The sequence below is a fragment of the Pocillopora verrucosa genome, chromosome 13 (genome assembly GCF_036669915.1).
Source record: "Pocillopora verrucosa isolate sample1 chromosome 13, ASM3666991v2, whole genome shotgun sequence".
NCBI lineage: Eukaryota > Metazoa > Cnidaria > Anthozoa > Scleractinia > Pocilloporidae > Pocillopora > Pocillopora verrucosa.
Genome location: NC_089324.1, coordinates 11,433,160 through 11,455,386, shown reverse-complemented (window position 1 = coordinate 11,455,386; position 22,227 = coordinate 11,433,160). Strand labels below are relative to the sequence as shown.

Sequence of the window (22,227 nt, the reverse complement as noted above, 5' to 3'; positions counted from 1 at the left end):
ATGAAAGTGAAGGAAAGTTCGTCCTCTATTTTAGATTGTTTCATCTTGTGCAATAAACCTCAAACGAAGCGGTCAATTGACAGATTTAAGGGAGTTGGGTGAGGGCACCATCCAAAATCGACTTTTCCATATTCCCCAACGCCAGAGGTTTTCTCTCCAATAACCACATCATAATTTGTTTTTGCACTCAACTGAATTTAATCAGCGCTTAATGCCCGCCCTCAGCTGGGGCCAGTGATAAAAATAAGAGTAGAAGGGGGTCTTCTGACGTAGGTCTATATCATTTTCAGTGACCTTGAGGTCGGATCTTTATCATCAGTGTACTGAACACTTCAAAAGCCAGGCCGACGTATATTTCTCTGTCCGTTAATTTTAATTTTCACGCAATAAAGTAATGATGCTTGTACTTCCATTAGAAGGTGAAAGAGTAGTCCAATATATACATTGAAAATACTGGACTGGTAATACATCATTTTAATTGGTTCGTTTACTTAGCAGCCCCTTACAACTGTTGCATCATGTAATATATATTTTCTTTCCCTTTGCTAAACAGTAATTTCTTCTCTCATTAAAGTGCTAGCTGAAAACCAGCAGATTGGAAAAAAAAGTCATTCGCTGCGCCAGACTTACTCGTTAACTTTGTCGGAAATCTTCGTCCGAGAGTCAAATAGCAATCGATAATTATTCGTAACGTGAACTTGAGGCTGGAGCCAAACTAAACACATCGTCTAGCCTGGCGGGGTGGAAAACGAAGCTAACAAACACGATGTTTACTTCCCAAGCATTCTTTCTTTTCGTCTCTGTTTTCCTTCAGGTGGCTAAATATTCTTCAGGTAAGCAATTTTCATGTACTGTGACGTTAAGTTACACATGTTGATGTGTTTTGAAAGTTGGATAATTTTGATTGCATATCTAGCCGCAAAAACGTTCCTCGCGATCGTAGTAAGGTTCTTGTAAGTAGCGAAGTTTTCAGACACCAATATCATTTTGTAGAAACTGAGATTTGTACGCTCTCTGCGGTGATATTTCATAACTTCTTCGAAGAGAATACTGAACTGTTAAAGGGGTTTTCAGTTTTTAGCTTGTACAAACCCGAATGTTTCGATTCAGCTGTCTGGCAGACGGATATCCAGACGTAATGAATTTGAAAGTTGTGTGCTATATGAGTAATCTGTGTTTGGAGTATACAAATTCTTTGTGTATTCAGTGTGTCATGTTCGATCTCTCGGTATCGCTTGTTTTAGTCTAGTTGTTGGGGTATCTAGATGTTACTCGGTAGAAAATTGGAGATGTGTTTGAAATTCCGTTGACATCATAATTGTCATAAAGTTGGCGCTAGCTCGAATCTTTCTCTCGAATTGTCAAGAGTATTTTTTACTTTCGGGTGTATTTTCAAACTGACGGTTCAGATCTTCGTTTACTTCCAATCATAACTGCTTAGTTAAACTTTTCGATCGACATTTTTGTAGTGTAAAAATGCGAGTTAATGATTCAAAACAGTTTTATAGTTTACGCGAAAGTATAATTCACTGCTTCTCTCCTGAATATTCGTACACTATCCAGAAACAGTGATGTCTGCATTGATCAAAACGTCAATATGGAATCTTCAGAGCTATTAAATATTCCTACGGGACAGCGAACTCGTGTTTTTTTATCAACAGTTTCTGCATTAGCATTCCCTTCTGGCCGGAAAAATATTAAAAAATCCCATCAGATATTCCTTTCGTGAGGGAAGCCTTCATTTTCACAACGTTTTTTTCTATGCTTTGGTTAAGTAATTTGTCTCTCGAGGGTATGTTTGGTCTTTCTCTAGCAAATAAGAAATCTCCCTCTTTTGTTTTACTGTACCCCTGCCATGCTAGTGAAAGGTGACTGTCATTCATTTTATTGATTAGTATTGCAAATACCTGGAGTGAAAGAAAAAAATTACTGCAGCAGCAGTTTATAAAATTGTGAGATTTTATAGTGAGTGAGTAACTTTCCTTGAGTGCTATTTTCAGCAAAGTTAAAACTTGTTTTCATAAAAGATAGTATTGGCTTACAAAAATATTGGATTAATTTATTGATCATAGTTTCTTTTCTTCTGTACCACCCCCTGTTAAGTGTTATATAATTTTCACACTACCTCAGATGTGATCACTCTTTGGGCACAAAGAAAATAATTTTTGTCTTCACTCAAAGTCCTTACTTGATGAGAATTTCTGCTAAAAATGTTTGAAGCTCTGTGTCCAGATCATCAATGCTTTTATCACAATAAAAGGCTACAAGTCACCTTCTTCGTGGCTGATAATTTTTATTGGCTTTGACATTGTTTAGTGTAAATTGTATCCTGTTTGGATTATCTTAAAAATATGAATTACTCCTCAGGGCTTTATTTGCCAAATTTAGACCACACAGAACCATGGTTGTGGATCCTAAAAGGGTCTTTAGATAGTATTGTGGAAGAAGTCAAGTAATTAGGGCAGCAATATAATTTTAATTGTAGTTTTTTCCATTATGTTTTCTCTAAGTCTAATTTCCACAGTGCTTTAGGCCAGATTTCTCACTTATTAATTGATGAAACCAAATATACCAGAAATAGCCTTAACCCTTTAACTCCCATAAGTGACCAAGACAGAATTTCTCCTTACAATATCGATACAATATCAGGAAGGCAAATGATGAGAACTAAGAAGAGTATCAATCAGGGGATTATTAGTTGATCCAATACCAAATTCTCAGAAGTAGCATCAGGAGAATTGTATATTAGACAGTAAGGAGAATTACTAATGAGATCTTGGGAGTTAAAGGGTTAAGTTTATCATTTTTGTGGTAGAATTTTTTAGTTATGATGCATTAATGTGCCTAGGGTACCAACATGCTTTAATCTGTGTTGCTGAGAAGAAGTCAAAGTGTTATTTAAGGGTTAATGAATTATTCACATGAACATTAAACCTTGTTCAATAATTCAAAAATTCTTGATGTTGTCACAGGTAACAACAGGTTACAAAAAATAATTTCTTGGCAAGATTATGAATATTAAATAGTTTTGTTACCATTCCTTGTAATTTCTCATCGCTGATTAAAATGCCTTGCCAGTTGCAAACCTGTCCTACGTTCAGGCTCTTAAAAAGAGCACCATTAAGTTGTATATCGCAATCTTTGACTTTCTTCTTCTGATAGTCTTTATTAAATTCCTCTTGACTAGAGGTTGATGAATCATGCTTGACAACTTCATGTCGTTAAGTATTCATATATATTCATGCAATTGTTTAGTTTCATCTGTGAATCAGTGGGGTTCTTGTCGGATTTCTAAAACATAAGTTAAGTAAACTGCCTCGCGTATGCAAATGGAAAACGGCAAGAATTGAACTTTTTCATCTACCTTTCAGGTTTTAGAGCAGCAATATGAAAATATCTGCATTTATTGTAATAATTCTAATTATTATTGTAATTAGAAGATATTTGTGTATTTCTCTGTTGGACTATTGGATAAGAAGAAAAGAAGGCGAAATTTGCCATTTGCGTTTGCGGTAAGCTAGATTAAAATCTTGTTGATTTCTTCCACACACTCTCTGCGTCGTCCTGTCGGATGGAGCATTCCAAGACAAAATACTTTGATTTGTTTTCTCTCCAAATGATCTAAGTTTATTTACCGAAAGTTTTCTCTTTTCTCTTTCAATTGGAAACTAGCAGTTAATGCTTTAGAATCCTCCTTAAAATCTTACTCTGTCGTGCCTGGTCATGCATAACACTATCAATATGGGCATCATGGTAACCGAGGGCAGACTGGAATGTGATTGGTTTTCCTTTTGATAACAACAAGTGAGCCTTGGGAGAGATAAAACAGAAAAAACTTGAATGCATGAAATGTCTGCGGTCATTCTTTGGAATTCATGCTTCACACTAGCTGATAAAAGATAGCTGTGCATAAATTAAAATGTCAATAACAAGAAGTAAAATATGAACTTTGGCCTACAATCATCAAATATGCTCGTTCAAGGTCTCTTTTTAAAACTCTGAAAATGCTCTGTTTTAATAAATACAAATCAAACTTGAGAACATTGAGAAAAAAACCTTGAAGGCATAAAATGTTTTTAACCATTCTTCGGAGTTCATTGACTAGTCAAAACAAAAAGGTTACACTTGGCGACACTACTGCTTGAGGTCGTGTAATTGCACTATTTTTTTCATTCCTTTGAGTCTTCCGCCAAAAAATCTCACCTTTCCTAGAACAAATGAATCCAAACTTATTCATTACACTTTAGGCGGTTCTATGTGGCCCCCTGAAGTGAATACCCAAAGGAATAAATCAAGCCCTCGATGCACAAAATCCAGCGGTAACACCCATTCTTGAATGACACACTTCAATTGATATGAAGTGGTACTGTGTGTGAGTATAGCAAATATTCAGACAATTATACACTGAATGTTGTCAGTGATATTTTGAACAAAATTGAAATTGTATTATTGCAAAATATACTTGCCAATTTTCATGCATTTTGCTTAATTTGCGTGTTCATGTATCAAAGACTTGAAATTGTCTGTTAGTTTTTTTATGGCTGCTTTTTAAGTTCTCGTGGATTAAGTTGCAACCACCTTGAATGTCAACTTTTTGCTATACTGTGAAATGAATACAGTCATGCAGCATTATTTTTTGGGATGAATTTTGTGTTTTTTTGTAAGTGACTTCTGTATCAGAATCCTTAAAGGGTAAAAGTGTCTTTTAAGTGAAAGGGGTTAAGGTTCTAGAGAAACCATGTGGCTGTGTGTTGGAGGAGAATAACAAGATAATTTGGTGTGATCAACTGAGTTGATAATCTAAATTGGCCACCTTAAGGAGTATTTAAAGCTGATGTTTTGAGGTTAAGCCTTTCATCAGAGAGAGTTGAGGAGTTGTGAGTTGCGCATGGTTCATATACAAAAAAGTGGAGGTACTCTCTGGGTGAAAAGCATACATAGATATGGGGATTAAGAGCGCCAGTTTAAAAAATGAATTTTTGGTTTTAAGTTTTATGGCTTTCTTTCTCTGTGGTATCAGTGTGTCTTTAAGGAACCTTCCAAGACAAATCAGAAATGATAAAAAATCAATATTTAATTACCTAGGTAAAAGATTAAAGTTAACTGCATATGGTTTAACCCTTTAACTCCCAGATCAAATTTGTAATTCTCCTCACTGCCAACCGTATAATTCTTATAATGTTAGTTCAGAGAATTTAGTATTGGATCAACTAATTATCCCCAAATTGATATTTTTCTTTATTCTCATCACTTAGCTAGTTGATATTGTATTTATACTGTAAGGAGAAATTCTGTCTTGGTCACTCAGGGGAGTTCAAGGGTTAGGTTAAGTCTGATTATTGAATTTAGGTCCCACCAAAGTCTGTCAAAGTATGAATTCTCTATTCAGAATAATTTTCTGCAGTAATTTTGTAGTATATCTCCAAGGACTGACTAATGATGATCTTCTCTAAATAAGTTGATGGTATTTTTTTTCTTTATTTTGTTATACAGGTGAAGCTAATTTGACACAGACACCAAGTACTCCCCATCAAGGCATAGAATGTGAATGCAGTGGATGTGAGAAATCTCACTGCAAGGCAGGATTTGGTTGTTTCTCTTCAGTTAAACCAGATAAACAGAACCAGGGATATGTTGTCAAACGAGGTTGTATTGAGAATCAGAGTCATTCCATGATTATCTGTGACCAGAAAAATCTTCCCATTGTATGCTGTAGAGAAAACATGTGTAACCGGAATGTGACTCCATCAGTTTCACCAGGGTGGCTAGGTATGTTTTACATCTGCAGTAGCACTCTGTTGTATTTTAACCCTTTAACTCCCAGAAGTGCTTAACATGTAACTTCCCCCTACAGGAGAGCGTGGCCTAGTGGTTAGGGCACTGCACTTGTAAGCTGGAGGTCCCGGGTTCAAGTCCTCCTCCCTGCCACTGGATGGATTTGTCTTCGGTGGCCCCGAATTCAACTCCTGCACGCTTTGTAAATAGCCAACTGGTCTGCCTCCTACCAGTTGGGGTTTTTAATGAGTTTCTGTTCATTTACGATATTTGTTTCCTTATTTACAGTGTCCCCAATTAGCACAGCAGTGCTAAAATACACTGACACTTAAATAAAGTTATTATTATTATTATTATTATTTATTTTACAATATCCATATATGATCCAGCGAATAGGTAATGAGAATACACAAACTTTTCAGGCTGTTGTTATCTTGATCTAACATCACATTCTCATAACTAATTTATGAGGAAATGTGTGGCTGACAGAGGAGAGAATTGAAAATCAGATCTTGGGAGTTAAAGGGAAGCTTGATCCTTGATTCTCAATTTTTTATAATCTTAAAAATCAAAGTTTGATGTGAGACTTTCAAAATGTAAAACTGATCCTACACAAGGAGAAATTATAACGCAGAAATATCTAGCAGAATTTAAATTATGGTGAACCCAGATAAGGCAAAAAAAACTGAGAAAATGTTGATACAGTATGAAAATGTAAATGAGAATGCAAGACACTCATTAATGTAAGAGTGAGATCAGTGTAGGTTGCCGCTTGGTCCTGTGCCGTGACCACTTTTAACCCTGTAACTCCCAGAAGTGATTATAGCGAAACTTCTCCTTCTAATATCTGGACATTTTTCTGCAAACAGGTAATGAGGATATTCAAATTTATTTGGTAGAAGCTGCTATCTTGATCTAGCACCAAGTTCTCATAACTAATTTACAAGGAAATGGGTAGCAGTTAGAGGGGAGAATTAACAATCAGATCTTGGAGTTACAGGGTTCAGTATTTACCCCGTTACACCATACATATTCTCCTTATGGTTCTACTGACATTTTTTAAGGTGATGACAAGGAGAAATTGTTGAACAATCAAAAGCTTCCTTAATTGATGATCATTTCCTTTATTTTCATTATCTTTTTTTTGTGATTTGAGGGTTTATATGGTAAGGAGAAATTAGTTGCTGGTCGCTCTTTAAGGGCCAAAGGGTTAAATGAAGTCTGCTGATTTTGATTGAAAGGTTTTCCTTATTTCACCTTACAGCCCAGAAAAATGTGACCATTTCATCAACTCCATACCATCAACTAGTTGAATGCAAGTGTAGTGATTGCAAAGATTCTGATTGGAGATGCTATGCAGAACTGGGCTGTTTCTCAGTGCTCAAGCAGGATGAGAATGATAATTATGTTGTGTCAAAGGGCTGTTTTGAGAATGCATTACATAGGAAGATAAATTGTGAGAATCCAGTGACTCCAGCTGTCTGTTGTGAGGAGAATATGTGTAACTGGAATGTAACCCCAACATTTCCAACAAAAAAATCAAGTAAGTGTCAGTTACTCATTATTGACAGTTGTGGAGGAATTTTTCTGTGCATGCATTAGAAATTGGCAGAACTATTGCAAAAACTGGAAACTGATCAGAAATGGTTTGAAAATAGACTAGGTAGTAATGTAATGTGCTTGCGAATTAGACATGTATTTGGATTCGTTTTTACTTACAACCTACATATTAGAAGACAGACACAGGGATGATGTCACCATTAAAAATGTTTTGTGTCTTCATCATGCCCTATTCTTGAATAAGCACTCACACTCTTATAATTACCATTTCCCAAATAAGCACCAACCCCCTAAGCCATAATGTCAAATAAGTGTCCCACTGAAATAAATGCCCCCCCTCCTCCCTCACTTTTTTAAATAATAGAGATAAAAGGAAAAACTGTTTCTATTACCACTTTATTTACAACTTTTTAAGCTTCAATTAAAGCGGCAATGGTGCAAAAGAATAGTTTCTTTTCCATTCAAATTACTTGAATCTATCTTCATGTGCTTGCAGAGTTCCTGCTAGTTATCTGCTCTTTTAATATTTTTTCCTACTGTTGGGCCAACATAATATTAGCACCCCCCTCGATTAAATATCTTCCATGCAATGAGCACCCATATTTGAGTAAATACAGTATTAAACAAATAGATTCTGTGTTGCCACATGTCTGTTCAAGTCCTGTGCACCTCTTGTACCACTTTATGGCTCTTACAACTTTACGACTTAATCTTTGATCTACTACAGGCGCATGGCAACATGGGATCTTTTTGTTAACCCTTCACACACTAGCATCAGTATGCATATTCTCCACACTGTTCTTTGTACATTTCTTAAGGTGCTGACAAGGAGAATATGTTTGCCAATCAAAAGCTTCCTTCCCTGGTGACCATTTCCTGTATTCTCATAACGTTAATGTGCAATTCAGGGAGAAATTAGATGCTAGTCACTCTAAGGGTGTAAAGGGTTAATTATAAATTATTTTATCTGTAAAAATTTCAACACTGAATTATAGACAGTTCTTTTAAGGTTGATAAGCCTAATGAATTAATTTACCCATGATTATTATGTATAACTATGGTACTATTTTTTTTTGTTTAGCTGCATCTACTCTTACCAGATTTGGGAAAGATGAACGTACCAACTTCATCTTGTTGAGTATTTTTGCTCCTATAGCTGCTCTTGTGGTTGGCATTGTACTTGTCTGTGTTGTATATCAGCTGTTACAAAAGAGACACTTAAAAAGTGGCAGATACCCAAATCTTAGATATGCGCGTCATTCAGCTGCACCTCATGAAGATGGCAGCTGTAATGGTAGAGAGTGTGGTAAATGTAATGGGTCTGGAGCATCAAAATTCGCTCAGCGCACAGCTGCTCAGGATGTGGACTTAATTCAAGTCATTGGAGAAGGCAAGTATGGAAAATTATGGAGAGGAATGTGGCATGGAGATGATGTTGTGGCAAAACTGTACCTACCTTGTGAGGAGAAGTTCTTCAAGAATGAAGTGGATGTGAACAACAAAATTGGAAACCATGAAAACATTCTTAGAGTGCAGCATTGCCACACTGCATTTACTTGGAACAAAGCAACATACAGATGTATTGTGATGGAATTTCATGAAAATGGGTCGCTGTACGACTTCCTCAGTTGTAGAACTGTCAACACTCAAGAAATGTGTTCTTTAGCTCTCTCGGCTGCAAGGGGCTTGAATCATTTGCATGGTGAAATTTATGGACGGAAGGAAAAGTACTCCATTGCACATTGCGACCTGAAATCTAAAAACATCATGGTGAAGTCAAATCTGACTTGTACAATTGGAGGCTTAGGATTGGGTGTGGTTCATGATAGATCTCAAGACAAGATTATTACAGAGAACAAACGAAGGGGAACCCCACGATACATGTCTCCTGAGCTGTTGGATGGCGGAGTTTTTAAATCGTTTGAGTCTTATAAAAGAGCTGATGTGTATTCACTTGGTCTTATTTTGTGGGAAATAACCAGGAGAACCTTTACAGAAGGTAAACTTTCTTGCCTAAACAATTTATATATGTACAGATGTGTATTCTGTAGTTGTTAGAACCTGATAGTGCTTTTGCAAGTCCCTCAGCTTGCATGAAAAGAAGTGTCCTAAGACACAATTGTTCCCTCTCTTATTGTTATCTTGCATTTATAAGCCTGCAAATCAAATTCAACTCTTTCTTTTGTGTCTTCTTTTATTTAAGGCATAAGACCAGAGCAGTATGAGTTGCCATTCTATGACATGGTGCCCTCAAATCCTACATATGATGACATGAAGAAAGTTGTTAGTGAACAACAGAAAAGGCCACTGGTTCCTAACAAGTGGACTGAAAACAGTGTAAGTAATCAGTTCTTTTATGCAGATTGGGCATAATTGTCAATTTATTGATAGAAAGAAAAAAAAGGCTTTATTCCAAAGGTCAACAAGTTTCAGAACTTCCAATAGTTATAAGTAGCTTCTAGCTGTTTTGCTAGATTAGGTTACAGACTGATGTAGGTCTTTTGCTACAACATCAGTTGATAAACATGTCAATAAACTTCTTCTAGTGTCCACAATATTGTACAGATTGTAACAAACTCACTGACTGTTTAGCTCTTCTCCTTAAACATCCAAATATTCAAATCTTATACACAACAAACCAATGTTTGAAGCTCCACAAAGTCTGTGTCAAGGGGAACATTAATGAACAGCCAACTGAATTTAAAATGGGGTTTACAATGCTTGTTGTAACATTTTCCCGTGACAGCGGGGTAGAAAAGTAGAAAAGTAATACGCCTGCAATGGAAAAATGGTAGCTTTGAACTCTTTTCTCCATCTAGCTGCTTTTTAATCATTCAAAATCATTTTAAGAAAGCCTAGAGCTGTTAATTTTTTTCCTTGGAAAGGATGACATTTGCATCATGGTAACTGATATGGCTCTCTGAATGATGGAATTAAAGTTCTCCTGAATTTATCAACCCAGTTTGGTTTACATTTTCTTCTGGTTCAAATTATGAAAATGAATTCAAGACCAAGGAAGATGTGAATGAAAATAAAACTGGTTTCAAAAAAAAAAAATATATATATATATATATATATATAAATGTGGGGGTAGAGTCTACCTTGGCATAAAGTGCTCAATGCTGTGGTAGCAGAGCTGGGTATATATAAGTGAAAGAATCAAAGAGGCGAAAAGAAGTTCTGTCTGACGAGCACTTAGGCGCGAAACTCAAGAATAACAGAGAATCGATGCATCCTCTTTGATTCTTTCACTTATATATATATCAGTAGTTGTCATAAAATTAGCAGGTAAACATGTTGTTTACATTCTTTGTATCAACCTTCATTTCCTGGGACAGTGACTGAGTGATAGTAAATCAATGAGAATGAGGGTTTTTATTTGAGCAAACCACTTTTGCAGGCACTCGAGGTCATGGGAAAGTTGATGAAGGACTGTTGGAAACAAAATGCATCAGCACGTCTGCCATCACTCAGGGTGAAGAAGACCTTGTCAAAGCTTATGGAAATGCTTAAGCCAGCCCCGATAAACACATCATTGTCTGAGTCAGAAGATTCGTCAGCTCTCCAAGATGTCAACATCCACATCCCTGAGACATTAGAAATCATCAAGGTGTAATTTTACAGAAGACATTACCACAAAAGATTATTAATTGTTTCAATCATCGCAGCTGTTCACCTTTTCAAAAGTTATGGATTTCACACACATATCACTTTGAACTGGTTTGCTCCTAGGGTCATGGAAATGTTGGTCAATAAGACTGCACTCAACTCTGAATATTATATTTTTCCTAATGGAAAAAAGAAATGGAAAACAGTGGCACAATGAAAACTGAGAAAAAGGGGAGCACAATCCTTTGCCATTTTTGCTGATTTTAGTTTAGTGCTTCTTTGTTTTCTGTCCTGCTTGTACACTAGTTGCTGTCTGCATAAAAATTCTGACCTTTTCTTAAGCCAATTTGAACACAGTTTCAGCCCCTACAATAAGGTGACCCCCTTGGGAGCAAAAATGAGTATTCAAGGGTTCTCTTCTGATTGGAACCATTATCTCGTGTATGAACATTCTTTCAGCTGAACCTTAATGATTAAGTACATTTGGCAGGCAATCCCGCTAAAGTATAACCACTTCTGATGGGGACAAGCAGAGTTTTCTGTCCTTTTAAGTCCAAATAGCAGTTTCTTTTTCAGACATGGCATTGATTGTTATTTGATGTCTTATTTTGCAAGTAGTTCATCTCTGCTCCAAATTAATATTCTCCATACTGTTCTCTATACATTTCCAAGTTACTGACAAGGAGAATTTGTTCAACAATCAAGAGCTTCATAAGTTGATGATCATTTCCTCTACTCCCTTGACCTTGAAGTTTGATTCAGGGGTGATATATTGTAAGGAGAAATTAGATGCTAGTCTAAAGGTTTATGAAACTTCCTCCATCTCGATAGCCTTGGATGAAACTACTGTAAATTTGGCTCACTAAAAGTTGTCATCCTAAGGTAGTTATGGTGGTTATATGTAGATTATTGATCAAGAGTTTCACTAAGGTTAGAGCATGCTACTGGTGGCAAGTCTCAGTAATATAATCTGCAGGCTAGTTGTAGTAATGAATTGTGGATAATTTTTGTGGAAATCCTGCTTTTGATTGCACTAAGAAATTGATTTTTTAAGGAATAATTGTGGAAGTTCTGTAAAGGGTTTATCATAGTGACCTGTTGTAGCATTTTGTTTCAGAGGTGCCTTTGACTAGAAAATGTTGAAGCCAGTTGCTTTACGTGAAACAGAGTTGTAAGTATTTAAAATATTGTGCTTTTGCACTTTAAAGATATTGGAAGTTGTTGTATGTTGATTTAAAGTGCAGAGGTTATTGTTGCAAATTACACTTGATTTGAATCAAGGTAAAAGAACAGGAAAACATAGTATTTTAATCACAATGAAAATATTTGCATGGCAAGATGTGAGAAAACATGTAAGTTTTTGGATAGACAATTTCCAGACATTTTGATACTAACAATATTATTCTTAGTTGTAAAGGCCTGTGGATAGTTTAAACAACTGGTTCTACAGTTTATATATTATGCACACGCTTGTATATTATTACTGAAGCAGCAAACAAATAATTTCTTGCATCTGGTTACATACAATGCAATTTATTATGAGGATTTAACTACAACTGAGGTTAAACGGTGAAATTTTAGTGACCTATCTGTATAATTACATGTCTGCTGAGTTACAAATCAATCCACGACAAAATTAGTTGAATTATAACAGTTGTAGTGGAGAATTAATCCTTTTAAGTGAACTGCAGTGAAATAAATGATGAAAAGGAAGTTTGAAAAATTTTAGGCTTGGAGGTGATTACAACTCATGCCTCCCATTTACTAGTTTGGCGTCACAACCAACAGAGCAACAAAGCCTTGTGTTGGGGGTGAGGCAAATTCGAAAGGTCTTGTACTTTTAGTAGGTTCTTGGTACCTGAAAGGGATCTAATCACATTCAAATGTAATAAAAAGTTCTTTAACACTTACGCACAAATGTAGCAACTTCCAAGGAGGTATTAAATGAGGTTTATAGTAAACAAGTTTCTGCAACACCCTCCTTCCACTAGGAGGAATTAAGAACTGAAATTTGACATGAACTTCAGCTCAGTACAATACCCCCCCCCCCACACACACACACACACACACACGCACGCACGCACGCACGCACACACGCACGCACACACGCACACACACTTGCACACGCATAACGTTTTACAGTCACAGGGACTCAGTTGAGTTCAATTCAGTTTAAAGTGGTATGAGTGATTAACAATCAGACGACCGTGGAAATTAAAAGAAGTCCGATTTTTTAAGCACGTCGAGTATTATTAAATAAAGAATTAAGCAACTCAGAATCTTTTTGCCAACCAATCAAAACGACGACTAATCTAGAGAAACCGAACCAAACCCATAATTAAATCAATTCTAAACAATTGACTTTTTCTACAAGAAAATGGACTCGATACGTCATATAACAAATTGAACAGTGTGTTCCAAATACACAGTTGCAGTTACGTACCTGGATAGGAAGTCTGTCGTGTTATATCTCGTGGTGCGCGTGCTATAATCAGTCAATTTAGCGGGCCATATTTCACTGTACAGCCCGCTAAATTAAAAAATTTGTTTGAATTGAAATCTTTGCCCTCTATTTGAACCCAGGATATAATAAAGATCCTTCTAACCTCGTTTTCTCGATATGTGCATTAAATTATGGATCCTCGCTTTTTCCTGCACGTATTTATGGCTCAAGCACAAATTGCGCGGGCGAGGGATCCGAGCGGAAATACTCGGTCCGTAACTTGCATTACGGACCTCGAATTCTAGCTAGTAATAATTATCTATTCCAAATTCAAGTTAAATAAATATATAAAAAAAATCGGAAAAAGACTGCGGAACATCGCTTCAGCCGAAAGACTGAAATTGTTAAAACTAACAGACAAGTTCATTTTTTGAGTTAAGGCATGCACCCTTAGTCACATAAGTGTCCCAAATCTTTTCAAGTTGCCGGTTACTTCGTCCGAAACTTTTTAAGATGGCCAGCCATGAGACGCCTTTGCAGGTGATGGTATGAAATTCCAGTAAAATGTAATAGCTTTTAAGTTCGATCTTAAGTGGTAATTTTTTTTGAAAAGTCTGTTGTAAAAAAAAAAGAAAAAAAGAAAATGATTGCAAAGTTCCTTTCCATGCGATAGTGTTGTCCGATAGCAGAAGTCTTCACCAGCCAACACCTATCAGGGGCAAGGACATTTTGCGCCATCGCGGTTGGGAACCCAGTTCCGCTGAGATATTTTCAACTTTTTTGAAACTGTCTTGAACCTAAAAGAAATATCATTGTGCGGTTAACAATTTGCCAATGGCTGTTGACATCATGCAATATTTTACGAGTTGTACTCATGAAGAAAGCATCGATAAACTCTTTCACTTCCAAGATTTTGGATATCAATTCTCCACACTGTCCGGCCGCCAAACATTTTTCTATAGATTTAGCTCTGAGAATTTTGCTCAGCCCTCTCTTCCAGAAATGATTTACATTCAACTTCTCCATAAGCTATCCATACATTATCTTGATCTAACGCCGAATTCTCGTAACTATTAAGAAGGAAATGTGCAGCAGCTAGAGAGGAGAATTAACAATTAGATCCTGGAAATGGAAGGGATATCAAGTCTATTAACTCTATAAAACATTTATCGTAAATACTCAAACTTATCAGGAAGAAGTTGATATTGTGATCGCACGCCAAATTCTCGTAACTATTTGCAAGGAAAGGTGTGGAAGTTTGTGGGGAGAAATAATAATCAGATCTTGGAAGTAGAAGGATTAATCAAATGATTATTTTCATTCTTCTCATCATCTCTTTGCTTGAAAATGTCTCAAATGTTGGGAAAAAGCGGAGAGACCCTGGTAATGAGACGCTCCAACTCCTGCTCGTGTTTAGAGGCACTTTCGACACATTTTTGGAAATTTCAATATTAAGATATTAAACTCACTTTGATTTTCCGCATCTGAACCAACCCCACCAACCACATTTCTCAGTGTAGAATGTCTTGATTTTGGTGTACCCTGTTACGTAGTAAAATGTGGTTTCCTCCCGACAATCAGCTGGAAAAGTGACCAAGAGATCATTTCGGTCAGTTTTAGCATATACGATATAATCAGTGATGACAGTTTACGAGCTTTATATCGTATTCGAAGAGCTCAGAAACAGCAAAAGCCAGAACAAACGAGATAAGCAATCGAACCGCACATGAATTTATCATCATTGTAAGTAGGGTTACATTGATATCAAAGTAATTTCAACCGAGTGTCGAAAGTAATCCTGCGTTTCTTTGGTCTTACGTACCCAACTTTGCTCTGTGATTGGTACAGAAAACTTGCACCATCCTCTCAACCAATCAGATGCAAAGCTAGGGACAATTGTGACTTGGTCATTTGCGTTTTCCCGCCCTACCGGCAGCTTGTTTGTTTACACTATGAGTTCTCATTGGCTACTGATGATGTAAACCTATCTGCCGATTGGGCGCTGGGATTACTTTGGTTTTGATTTTTCGACACTCAGTAGTCCATTTTACAGTGGTGTGCTTGGTCGCCGAGCTTTTGAACAGGATTAAGGCTAAGGTTAACCTTGTAATGATACAAACGTTGCTGCTTTCCAATGTAAATTACTTTGTTATCATGCTAACTAGATACTGGCCTGTATCAAAACATGGTCACATTCAGCTTTACTCCGAATCAAAGGCTTGGCAACCAAGTACACAACTGTAAAATGGCCTATTGAAGACTGCTCTAAGGTAGTACAGGTCATTTGTGGTGGGGGAACAAATGAACGAATAGATGAATGAAAATTGAGAAAAGTTGAGCAGATAATTGATGAAACTCAATCGGGCGAAATCGAACTCAATCCATTGATCGAGTTCGATCGTGTTCGATCACTAATCGTGCGATTGTGTTCGATTAATAATCGTACGATTGTATTCGATTACTAACCGTTCGATTGGCTACTCTGAGAAAATAACACTTGCTATAACACGTTGCCTCAACCTAAAGCGTATATCATAGATTGCTTTTTTAATTTTTAGAATAATTTTCGATTGAGTGTCCAAAGTAATACAGGATTGCCTTGTTTTCGCTTTACGTCAGTCTTTAATTAGTCAAGAAAACTTGAGCCTTGCTCTTAACCAATCAGACGCCAAACGAAAACCAATCGTGATTTGATCGCCCGTATTATCGCGCGCTTGCAAGTAGATGCCTGTTTTTTACTTTGAGTCTTCATTGGCTAATGATGACGCAAACACTTGATAGGTGTTATTAGTTTGGTTTAAATTTAACGGCAGTCAGTTGAAAACTGCTCGGTCGATTAAGACTTTCATGGAGGAATTAATCTTTTAGCTTGGTTTTCTCCACCCACAATTAAATCAGTGCTGCATTAACCGAAGAAGGAAAGGGTAAGGCTGAGTCTGCGCTATAGCCAAACGGCCCACCCTGCCGGAACTTATCTCCTGTTTCTCTTGCATGTAGCGACCAAGAGTATTGCTACCACTTGATCTCGTAACCAAATCCTTCCGCATAACTGTAACTGAAATGTAGGCTTTGTCGTGGAGGTCTGGGTAGGAGATAAGTACAACCCCCTGGATGGATGCTACTCATTCCAGGTTACCGTTACCCCCCCCCTCCCCCTCTCCTTAGCAATTTGTCAAGCCTCTATGACAATTCACCTGTATTCATGTATACTCCTGCGTAGAGAGAGGCACTGTGAACTAGAATTAAGTAATGCGCTTAAAAACTCAACACATTGCCTCGGCTAAGTCTTGAACCTATACCTCTCGACCCACTGTATTAACCGGAAGCAAACCAAAAATGAGGATCCCAAGCGAATCGAATCCTGTAAAACAAGCCATTTTATTTTAGCAATTGCGGTGATTTTTAGGTCCTGAGTTGGACTTCATTTCCATACTTACGAAGGCATGTTCTTGTATCATTAGACATGTAGTGGCAGAAGTGACACAGGCATTCGTAAGAATTGTTTCCACCCTTGATGATACAGTCGGACTTTGGTGGGCAGCTGTGATTGAATTCCTCAGGACACTCGTGAATTTCCGAGCAATTATGGGGGCCTACATTCCTCCAACCAGACTGACAGATGCAATGGTAAGAACCCAATGAGTTCTCACACGCCGACTGAACCGGACAGGCACCAGGTATCTCAGTACACTCGTCCACATCTATGGGGATTTATATGATAAGCTGCATTATACACGAATTTTGATTGGTTCTCACTTATGATCTATGGAGGGCAGATGCTTAGATGACGTCACCATTAACGTCAAATGTTAAGTGGAAGATGAAATAACTTAAGTAGAACGATCTTGAATTTATTTGTCACAAGCATGGAACAATGGGAAAAAAATCTGAAGCTTTAATTAAAATTTTTGTTACATTTCACTTCCTTTTAGCAGTGTGTCTTATAATTACGTTGATGTAAACCTTTTTCCTATGAGTGTTTCGTGTCTCGTTTATTCCCTTAGCATTTGGAATTTACTTCTTCGCGTACGTATTCACGAGTAGTTAAATTAAATGCTAATTGACGTATATGATCGGAGCAGGCCCTTGCCTCTTCAAAACATTTGCTAAAAATGTACGGGCAGTTCTATGCTCTACAATTCTACATGAGCTCCGAATTTCATTTTGCCATTTCTGAAATGGATGCTTAAATAGCCCTTCCTATCCCGAAGGCAATGAAACCGTAATTGTGTATAAAAGAGTGTTATGGTATTTTTCGACATGGTCTGTACCATTCATTAATTACCTCGTTCACAGTAGCTACCAGTCCACCCCGTTTTACACGAGCACGTGTAGTTCATTTTACGGTTGACACAGGTTGCACTGTTAACACACCGATTATCGCTGCAGAAGTCAGCAACTGAAAAATAAACAGTTAAAAAATTTAACCGTTACGTTAGGATACAAAGGCCATAGTCGACAGCAATTCAGATTATTTGATCAAAAATCATCTTTTTGTGCTATAGTCTCACTGTTTTAGTATATGCTAAAACAACTATTTACCTCAGGGTTGGTGACTAGCAATGGATATTAACCTCGCTACGTCGCAACTCGGTAAATAACCTCCACTACCCACCTCCACTTCGGTGAATAGTTGCTAATCAGAGATGTTTGGCCGTTAATCGAGGAAACTGGGTCGAGCATACCAAAGCGAGGTTTATCGGTAAACCTCCCGGGGAAGTGTTCTGTAACGCAATTCTCGTCTTTTTGGAGCCCATTTCACTTAAGTGTCGTTAAACCAAAACCAAAATAATCACCACTGTCAGTCAGAAAAGGTTAAAAAACAAAAAGAGACACCGAGAACTCAAAGAAAAAACAAACCAAATTGCCAAGTGGCGACCTGCTTCAGCTTTGAATCTGATTGGTTCAGAAAGTGGCGCTGGTATTTTGAACCAATCACATAACGTAGTTGAGCATATATATGAAGAAATCCCCGATTGCTCACGAAACTCTATTGAAAAATTGCTTTCTATCTTGGTTGTGTTTGACTTGGGAAAAATTGATGGTTTTTTTTTTTTATTGCAATAATTGCTTCTGGCCTATTACTTATCAGAGTCTCCTATCTAGTTGCTATAGGATTCATTGTAAGACGGATGAGAGAATTTTGTGTCACATCATAATAAACAACTGTTACATTCTGTCCTGCTAGATAATGTATGGATCTCAGGGAGAAGTTATTTTTCAACCTGTTCTGGGAGTGTAAGGATTAAGGATTTGAAGTACTAACCTCCAGTTGTCATGTCACAGAGTACCAAAGTAGAGTTTCCAGATTTTGTGAGATCCAGCCAGTAGCTACCACTGACTGCGTGACCTCCTTCGTCCGCTTTAATCTCTGCACATGAGTCAGCTGGTAACTCAGGAATGGAACCGAGAGAAACTAAAAACACAAAATTTGCGGTCAAAGAAACACAAACTCACTCTCAATGTTTGAGTGCTAACATCGCTGACAACTCTATTCGAGAATGGAGACTCCATCACTCTCGACTTTACTCGGTATTCGCGTGAATAAAAAGGAAAAAAATCAGTTGAAAAAATTGATGTTAACGCGCTGCGCGGAACTCTGGGGGAGAGGCGCCTTGCGCGACGGACTTCGCCGACGAACTCGTGCGACGGGATTTACCGAAAAGGCGGCACTACCCGTAATCTAGATTTAACCAAGCGCGATCGTTTCAGACTAGCAAGTACGAACGATAGGTCGTGCTTGAAGGTCTCTCACTGCTTGTCTCTTCCTTACACGCGTGTTGTTCGCTTTCTCTTCGAGCGCCTACTTCGTAAATTATTTATGTCAACGTTATCTGGTTTGTACCTTTATGTGGTTCTCGCACGTAATATCTGTTTTCATTTCTAACAAAGTCATTAGGTCTTGCCTCCCTGGTTCGGTTATTTAATTCGCATATGCTCTGAGACCAATCGTAGTTGTAGCTTTGACACCTGTAGTCAGTTGTGCAGGCCTCTTTACAGTCGAGTAACAGTGGTCTGGCCTTTACTGTCTTAAACGTATGGCCCTTGAGCATCCTTTGATAGACTGAGTAACTGTCTATGCCGCATTGCTGAGTGCTAACTTTGAGGAACATTAACGACAACAGAGATAGTGCTGAAAGAAATACCATGATCTTTCACCAAGATGTGAGTTGTCGATGAAGACACTTCTCTGCTGAATAAAAATAAATAAATAAAAAATAAAAAAATAAATAATATTGGATAACACAATTACTGGTAGAACCAGTAGTTCTCATTGCGGTCCACTAAAACTTCAAATTCAAATAGCAAAAATACGGGGTAAAAATACAGTTAAAAATTAAAAAAAATTAAAAATGACAAAAGTGAAATCGAAGGAGAGACATACATTTCTAATAATCGCTATCAAGAACCTGTTTATTGTAAATATCTTATCATTCTCTGCACCTCTTGTGCTGATTTCAGACAAGAGAGAATGAGGTACAATATGGTTTCATAAAAAATAACCGAGTCGATTGCTGTTAAGTGTCGTTGATAAAAGGAATTCCTTACCTATATATGTCTGTGTTTTGTCTAACACAGTCGGTTCTGCGAAGTAAGACTTGGACTAAAAAACTTAGTACAGCTTTCCAGTCAGTCAGATGAGAAATAGAGGGGATTGTTCTGACTCACAGAATTGTCCTCCAAACAACAGCTAATTCCAGTGTTCTGTTTACTTGCCCATCTGAACTAAACGAATCAAATCATGTTGGGCGCCGGTCTCGTGATTTAGTTGAAGGGAAGTGGATGTTTCAAGACCGCAATTTACTCTGTGATAGTTTTGAATATGGTTACTGCACCTGTTTTGAAGTTATTGCGTGCACTGTCTGATTATTAGCGCGTGCATTGCCATTGTTATTAAACTCCATAGGTAGACTTGACTTAACAATATGAATTAAGAAAATTATTGAAGAACTGCACGAAGTAACAAAATAACGAAGTCAGAACTTTGCTTCTAAATACTTTATGAAGAAATGACGTGATGTTTGTTTAAAAGTTTAAAATTCAAATACAAGATGATGATGGTTAAACTCTGGCCTACCTCAGTTAAGCCAAGAACTAAATTTTTTTTCCCCTTAAAAAGGAAAACACGCTTTCATACTTCCCCTGTTCGATGTTGATTCTGATTGGTTTAAAAAACAACGTACTTGTTGACAAAGATTGACTTAAATGCTCTGATACGCTCTTGTTGGCTCATGAACTCAGCTTTGAGGTCCTTAACACAAGGTGATACGTTTAATCACACAAATTCAGTTTAATATTGCTCAGTTCCTGGATACTTTACTGACGTGCATGTAACCAAGAGAAATAGAGAACTCTGTTTATGCCCAACCTTTTTTTAACCAAAAGATGCCATGGTGACACTCTAATCAACTCCTTTAATAACAGCTTTTGGGAATCATCCGGCCCTGCTGGCATGGTGATTAAAAACCACACAACCTATATTTGTAATTATTTTTCAAATCCATAATTTTGATAGCGTCTTCAAAGATTTGCACTGCGCCATTCAAAAACTTTTCAGTACAGGATGTCTTCAAGTTTTTTTTTTTTTTTAATTTTTTATCTTTTGTTTGCATTGAGGAGACACAATAATTTGTATTTTGTTTAAATATGAAGGAATTGGCCGAAACAACAACTTTTATGAGGCTTGTATACATAAAGATAATTATTCAATTGAATTAAAAGGCGAAATTTTGTCATAACAAAGTGCACCAGGTGGAAGTGGGATATTACTTTTCGCGCAGGGAGGTTAGCTGGAAGACCCGCCGGTAGTTTCTCCTTGGAGTATGTTAAGCCAATAGATTATTAAGGGAATCAAATATGGTTCTTAGGTATGTAAGGCGAGCTTTCTCATCACTGCAACAACCTCGTTTGGACTCATACCACAAGTCTCTGAGTCTACTTTGTACCAAACTAAGGCAGGAGCGTAGAAATTAAAGAATGCAGCACAGAAAATAAGAATTGTGAGGTTCAAAAAAGGAAAGTGCGTGAGTGCTTTAAGACGGAGATTTTAAGAAAGAAACCACCAACATAAATGCAATCTGTTTTTCAATTACCATGCATGCACACGTTCGGTCGATTCTGAAAAGCTAAACAGTCTAATTACATACATATTTACCATATCCGCTTGGAAAGAAGCCATCTATAATCAATTGCGTGCGAATATCCTAAGGAATTTGAATTTTCAGTTTATAATCGTAGAATTAGAATGCGACGGACGTGCATTTTATATTCATATGATGATCTTTAATTTTTTTTCCAGAATGAAGACGGAACTATATGAGACCATATTATTTCGGGGAGTAGACCACAAATCTTTTAGATAATTTACTGATATAGATGGGAACCGGTGGAATTTATTGCACATATTTTATTAACAAAAATCTCACTGTTGGTTGATGTCTAGGCGGAAAATATGATAATGAAAAATTTTCTTTGTCTTTCGGTTGAAACACAATCTTGAGTTGATAACAAGTTTATGAACCTTGTATATGAATCTTGTATTGTTTACTTTTTTTAGCACTATTTATCTGGTGTTTTCCCACGTGCAAATCATTAAGGTTGCTCGAGGGACGGATAACTCTATCCAATGGATAAATCGCTATCCAGCATATGTGCGTTGACAAAACGTACTGCACTATCCAACGGATAGAGATTCATTCAGTGGTTAGCGTTATCTACCCTTTAAACTACCGCAGCCAGCATGATTAAGCCTTACACCTTCATTTCTCTCTCCTTAAGGTTGTCACTACCCCTCCCCTCCAAACTGGGGTCTACTATTCCACGGCTTTGTGGCCGACCTC

General features: G+C 37.3%; 2 protein-coding genes across 5 annotated transcripts; one reads left to right on the top strand and one right to left on the bottom strand.

Annotated features, from left to right (window-relative positions):
- The first annotated feature begins 581 nt into the window (after nt 1–581).
- On the top strand, nt 582–12,916 carry LOC131799045 (activin receptor type-1). The gene is made up of 6 exons (XM_059116712.2): nt 582–833; nt 5,494–5,769; nt 7,040–7,318; nt 8,417–9,334; nt 9,539–9,672; nt 10,736–12,916. Exons 1-6 carry the CDS (start codon nt 767–769, stop codon nt 10,949–10,951), a joined length of 1,890 nt encoding a protein of 629 aa, XP_058972695.2. The 5' UTR covers nt 582–766; the 3' UTR covers nt 10,952–12,916.
- Nucleotides 12,917–13,001: 85 nt separating this feature from the next.
- Nucleotides 13,002–20,590, bottom strand: LOC131799046 (protein NEL-like). Of its 4 annotated transcripts, XM_066160335.1 has the most exons (8): nt 20,466–20,516; nt 19,937–20,108; nt 19,233–19,577; nt 18,654–18,803; nt 17,673–17,786; nt 16,825–17,088; nt 14,857–14,968; nt 13,002–14,184 (listed from the first exon to the last, which is right to left on the bottom strand). In XM_066160335.1, exons 3-8 carry the CDS (start codon nt 19,534–19,536, stop codon nt 14,100–14,102), a joined length of 1,029 nt encoding a protein of 342 aa, XP_066016432.1. In that variant the 5' UTR covers nt 19,537–19,577; nt 19,937–20,108; nt 20,466–20,516; the 3' UTR covers nt 13,002–14,099. The 4 variants fall into 4 exon arrangements, with proteins under 4 accessions (XP_066016432.1, XP_058972697.2, XP_058972698.2 ...); XM_059116714.2 differs by lacking the exon at nt 19,937–20,108 and having other exon boundaries at nt 19,233–19,580; nt 20,466–20,590; XM_059116715.2 differs by lacking the exon at nt 19,937–20,108.
- Between the last annotated feature and the right edge of the window lie 1,637 nt (nt 20,591–22,227).